This window comes from Amblyomma maculatum, chromosome 11, assembly GCF_055883805.1.
Source record: "Amblyomma maculatum isolate TAMU_Amacu chromosome 11, ASM5588380v1, whole genome shotgun sequence".
Lineage (NCBI taxonomy): Eukaryota > Metazoa > Arthropoda > Arachnida > Ixodida > Ixodidae > Amblyomma > Amblyomma maculatum.
Window position 1 is genome coordinate 14,786,289 of NC_139354.1, and position 4,036 is coordinate 14,790,324.

Here is a 4,036-nt window from a genome sequence, read left to right on the forward strand (position 1 = left end):
TACGCAGGTGATTGCGGTAGGTTTAACTACGGCGTCAAAATTGTCGCACGAGTTTCTAGATGATACAAACTCAGCAAACATCGCAGGCTCAACTTTGTCCTCCGATACAGAAGTCGCTCCCATATCAGAAGACGAGGCCTCCACAAGATCTGGCATCAAGATATCATTTAGAGAACTTTGTGCAGTTTGGCAGTCTAAAGTTTCACCACACTGTTGCAAGAAGTCTATGCCAAGGGTTATCTCAATTGTAGAACGAGACAACACTGTGAATCCTGATCGAAACGTTCGACCGCCATTAACAACGTTCGCACAACACACCAATTGGCACCAAAGATTCACCGCCAACACCGCGAAATAGGACCGTTTGATTCGCGCTGAATATCATTTTGCGTCCCAGACGATTCGTGAAAGCTAAGCTGATAATAGAGACGGTTGCCCCATTATGCACCAAAGCCATAGTGCGAATGTCATCAATGAGCATTTCAAGTCTGTTCTTCAACATAAACACAGGCAGATGTTTTGACAAGTCTAACTCTCCGGCGGCCTCACCTCCATCGGCCGCGCCGCCTAGTTTCCCGGAGGTGAAGAACGCTGCCGAGGAGATCGTGAGCGTCTCTGTCGTTGGGGTTGTGGCGTCATACTGCGGTCTGGAGCAGGCGAGGTGTTGCGCAACGGGGCTGGGTTGTATTCATCCCAAGTTGATGAAGGCACTCAGCGATTAATTTTAGTGCCAAGCCCATGAGAAGCGTTGGGCCAGGAGCGGTGGTCTTGCAGCCGCATGCCTCGTCGACGGGAGTAGCTAGATAGATGCCCGACCATTTAACAGTTGTAGCACTCGAGTGGCGGGCGCAACTGGTCAGCGGTACCGTGCGTACACGCATGATCAGGGCGGGAATCGTAGTCGGGCCTACATTGCTGGCGAACAACTCCACCTGTGTCGGTGGTCCTTCGCCCCAATCGTTACTGGAAGAGAGAATGTCATAATGTTTGCAGATGTCGAAGTTGGGTTCAGTGTCAGCAAGAGTGTAAGAAGCTGATGGGGTCACGAGCTCTGCCTAGAGCGCACCACCTCCATATTGGTCACCTCGAAAAAGAGAGTCCTGGTTCCGAAGCAGTTCTTCACATTTCAAATTTTCACATTGCAGAAGTGGAAATATGTCACGGCTACTCACCGTTTCAACCACAATGACGTGTTCATCCAACTTCTTCAGTTTGTGTTCTTGCACGAATACAGTGTTGAGGTAATTGTTGACCTCATGCAACTTAACGACATTAATTTGATCATGCGTGCAATGATATATTGTGTGCACGCGATAGCCCTCAAAAGTAGAACCCCCACCATTTGGCGCAAAACTCATGGAGACTAAAATTAACGAGAGCGGAACGTTAATTAACAGCAAAGAGTCGGTACTGCTGCACTCAGCATCCTTACTCTCGTGTCACCAGCGTGCCTCTTGGTAAAGAATCTGCGCACACTGGCACACGCAAGCGCAGAGGTGGTCTGTCTCCAATCAGTGCAGCTATGAAAGCTGAGGCCATAGTCATATCCCGGTATAGAAGCTACGCAGAAGACTGGGGTGACACCGATAACATAATCAGACGCAAAGCAGTGCAAATCATCCCGAATCACACAAAAATAAAAGCTAGAAGATAAGGTGGTGACGCAGTTATTAGCACTTCAGTGATATCAGAATTAACGCGACCGATTGCCCCCCTTCCTCAACCGACAACTCTGCGACTGGTGAAGTCATGCGCTCAGCAACTTATAAAAGAAAGAATCTTTGGCCGCTTGTCTGCATTCTACAAGCAAAGCTACTCGGTGAAGCACAGCAAGACAGTGGTCTTCGGAAGCCATCCGCAGAAAAGCCCACCCTAAGCAATTTTGGACCTGCGACCGGTCATGGAAGCGCAAGCCCCCGTGGAAGCGCAAGCCCCCGTGGAAGCGCAAGCCCCCGTGGAAGCGCAAGCCCCCGTGGAAGCGCAAGCCCCCGTGGAAGCGCAAGCCCCCGTGGAAGCGCAAGCCCCCGTGGAAGCGCAAGCCCCCGTGGAAGCGCAAGCCCCCGTGGAAGCGCAAGCCGGTGAACTTGCAGATGACTGCAGATGCAGGATATGCTTTGCCTGCCAGAGGAGGATTCGTGCGGCATTGCCAGTCTGGTTGCGCGAACCTATGCAGGAAGAAAGGCAGACTCAGCCGCAGAGACAACGAGGGGCAGAGGAAGGTGCAGACGCAGGTATTATTCTGGTTGATCCCTTGTTATGGTAGTAGGGAGGTAATTGTGACGCGAGGTTGTTTTTTGTGCTAGCCGGTAATGGCTGGTATGGCTGCTACTGCTCACACTTCGAACGACGCCACTGTGATTGAGCGCATCGCCCGATTGAATCTAGGTTCCTTGAGTCGAAAAGCTGAGATGAGAGTACTTCTCCAAAATTACGCATTCATATCAAAGGTGAAGCAGCGTTCCTCATTGTTATTGCTAGTTTTTGCGTGGTTTCGAGCGCTTTTCTGTGTGATCTCTCATCGTATTACTTACCCACAAGATTGACGCAGTTGCAGTTAAGTTTCGTTTTAGCGGTCCTCGCATGCACGGCGGGTTATCAGCGCAAGTGTCTCGCAAGTTTGTTTTTTTTTTTTTTTCGCTGCCAGTAGCAGTTAGTTGGCGTTCGTCGCGGGCACTGTGCGTCGAGATAAAGCCGCCTCGCTCATAACTTTAAGGTAGCCCGCTCAGCGTCTTGTTAGTCGCATGATTCTGACTTGCGTCACCTAGGCCCAAGCGTCGCAGGCTTGTGCTGCACGTCACAGCCGCCACCGGCGCACCTATCGCGATGGTTTCCCTGTGCTGCAGGGAGCGAATCTGGGTCGTCGGACACCAGCCCAAGGACCGAGACGTCCGCGATATCCGGCGCCTTTTCGACGCCGACGGACCCGTCGCCTCAAGATGAATCCAGCACAGCCAGCTCAATAGAGCCGGCTGGGACCGAGAAACAGTCCAATTAAGCAGCACCTCGTGGGTCCGGCGACGCCTAAAATGTAAGCTGTGCTTGTCTTCTACAGAGATGCTGCGGAGGAAGCGAGTGTGAATCTGACAATAATTGATGGTTACATAATGCAGTTCCTTCGTAATTTCTTTTGAGTGCAATTTTGGTGGGGTGTCGATATGCGACAGTTTCGTCTTATTCTCTCGCCCGTTGAGTTTGCATCTTGGCCGTTGAATTTCTTCGAATTCAACTTCTGGCGACCATTCACCGGTGCTTTTAAAAACAAGCTTAGCAAAACCCCTCACGCCTGAGTTGGTCAGATCCTTTTTCTTTCCAGTTTTAAAAAGTAGCCGATGCGTATCTCTTACAACCGGCTTCGGTAGGCGTTTGTTTAGTGTGATGTTTAAGGGTGACCATACTCGACGACCGGGTAAGTCTCTGCCTGCTTACTTTATAGAATCTCCATCCTCCTTGCAAGTACAGTAGGAATTCTACACCATCGCTTCAGGCTTGCCAGAAGGTCACTCAGCTACCTGGTCTGCGAGGTTGTTCTAGTGCCTCCTTCTCTGATAGACGGTTCCGCAAGACGTGCCGAGCCGTTTGTATCTTTTGCAATTGGCAATATTACACAACAGATTGCAACTGTTTTAAAACATGTTAGGCTCCCAGGAGACACAAGACCCAAATGATAAAACATCTCATGAAAGGATGCAGTAACGTCTATTTCCTGATGAATTCATTCTTCGGGGCAATTTTTAACTTTGGGACGTTGATTTCTATTGAGCGCTTCCTCAGGGGCATCTTCTTCCTAGGACTGGTTTCCGGGGCTGTTTTTACCTGCACCAGTTTCTCGGAGAGCTCTCAAATTGTCATCGACATATATCTCTGCTTGTACTAATCATGTGCCCTTTTCATTCCAGTGCGTTGACGTTGCCCTGCCTTACCAGTCTACCGTCTGCAACGAGCTGATCACGCCCCTAAATATGATCGTTTTGATTATCTTTACAGCACGTTTTCTTTAACTATGCAATCTACTAGAATAAACACTTTCTTTATTCAG

The 4,036-nt window shown here is 49.8% G+C and overlaps 1 protein-coding gene across 1 annotated transcript; it reads left to right on the top strand.

Annotated features, from left to right (window-relative positions):
• Positions 1–1,781: 1,781 nt before the first annotated feature.
• Positions 1,782–4,036, top strand: LOC146172911 (uncharacterized). Its single transcript, XM_084583756.1, has 3 exons — positions 1,782–2,231; positions 2,844–3,028; positions 3,897–4,036. The coding sequence occupies exons 1-2, from the start codon at positions 1,901–1,903 to the stop codon at positions 2,993–2,995; spliced, it is 483 nt and encodes a 160-aa protein (XP_084439882.1). The 5' UTR covers positions 1,782–1,900; the 3' UTR covers positions 2,996–3,028; positions 3,897–4,036.

Bases quoted from the DNA above. Each gene is read 5' to 3' on its own strand.
- LOC146172911 (XM_084583756.1), top strand. From the start codon at position 1,901: ATGGAAGCGCAAGCCCCCGTGGAAGCGCAAGCCCCCGTGGAAGCGCAA. The intron at 2,232-2,843 runs GTATTATTCTGG...CCTGTGCTGCAG, and splicing joins AGAGGAAGGTGCAGACGCAG to GGAGCGAATCTGGGTCGTCG.